Here is a 1,473-nt window from a genome sequence, read left to right on the forward strand (position 1 = left end):
AAATAGATGTTTCTGATTGGACCAGATATCAGACCAAATAGAGGTGTCTGATTGGACCAGATATCAAGACCAAATGGAGGTGTCTGATTGGACCAGATATCAATAACAGACAGAGTTGTCTGATTGGACCTGAGATAAGGTGAATGAAAGTGATTTTGGGAACACTGTCCTCCCTGTGAAGGGCAGTAGGATAAATATGGGTCATGTGAAATAAAGAATAAAAACACAGTGAAACTGAGTGAAATGGGGATTCTGGTTTACTACCTGAACTACCTGACTTACTACCTGAACTACCTGACTTACTACCTGAACTACCTGACTTACTACCTGACTTACTACCTGAACTACCTGAACTACCTGACTTACTACCTGAACTACCTGAACTACCTGACTTACTACCTGAACTACCTGACTTACTACCTGAACTACCTGACATACTACCTGACTTACTCCCTGACTTACTACCTGAACTACCTGAACTACCTGACTTACTACCTGAACTACCTGACTTACTACCTGAACTGCATGACTTACTACCTGAACTGCCTGACTTACTACCTGATTTACTACCTGACTTACTACCTGACTTACTACCTTAACTACCTGACTTACTACCTGAACTGCATGACTTACTACCTGACTTCTACGGTTGGATTCTAAACAACATCTACGGTACATCTACACCTTCTACGGTAGGATCCTACTGTGATTCAGTACATCTACACCTTCTACGGTAGGATCCTACTGTGATTCAGTACATCTACACCTTCTACGGTAGGATCCTACTGTGATTCAGTACATCTACACCTTCTACGGTAGGATCCTACTGTGATTCAGTACAGCTACACCTTCTACGGTAGGATCCTACTGTGATTCAGTACATCTACACCTTCTACGGTAGGATCCTACTGTGATTCAGTACAGCTACACCTTCTACGGTAGGATCCTACTGTGATTCAGTACAGCTACACCTTCTACGGTAGGATCCTACTGTGATTCAGTACATCTACACCTTCTACGGTAGGATCCTACTGTGATTCAGTACATCTACACCTTCTACGGTAGGATCCTACTGTGATTCAGTACAGCTCTCTCTCTCTCTCTCTCTCTCTCTCTCTCTCTCTCTGTCTCTCTCTCTGCGCTAATAGAAGAGTCCAGAGGTCGGATGGATATTTCGGTGCTGTGACCCTCTCCTGTTCTCAGCTAAAGTCAAACCACCTCTCCCCTGTTCTCCGCTGGCCTCCGCCACACAGCATGAGACCTCAACTCCATTATCTTTCTGGCTGTTAAGACTCCAGGGTGTGCGCTTGTCCACCTAGCTGGACACCAGGTGTCAGCTCAATTCACTGCCCTCTCGTCTCTCTACACTTCCTTGCCCTCCTCCCTCACTGCTCTTTTCCTCTCTCTTTCGTCTCAGGTTTCTTCTCATCTCTCCTTCGTCTCAGGCCTCATCTCATCTCTCCTTCGTCTCAG

General features: G+C 45.3%; 1 protein-coding gene across 1 annotated transcript; it reads left to right on the forward strand.

The window, feature by feature from the left end:
• The first annotated feature begins 243 nt into the window (after positions 1 to 243).
• Positions 244 to 660, forward strand: LOC118941056 (putative uncharacterized protein Q0144, mitochondrial). Its single transcript, XM_036951394.1, has one exon. It carries the CDS (start codon positions 244 to 246, stop codon positions 658 to 660), a length of 417 nt encoding a protein of 138 aa, XP_036807289.1.
• The last annotated feature ends 813 nt before the right edge of the window (positions 661 to 1,473 follow it).

Source organism: Oncorhynchus mykiss, chromosome 18, assembly GCF_013265735.2.
Source record: "Oncorhynchus mykiss isolate Arlee chromosome 18, USDA_OmykA_1.1, whole genome shotgun sequence".
Classification (NCBI taxonomy): Eukaryota; Metazoa; Chordata; class Actinopteri; order Salmoniformes; family Salmonidae; genus Oncorhynchus; species Oncorhynchus mykiss.

Bases quoted from the DNA above. Each gene is read 5' to 3' on its own strand.
- LOC118941056 (XM_036951394.1), top strand. From the start codon at position 244: ATGGGGATTCTGGTTTACTACCTGAACTACCTGACTTACTACCTGAAC.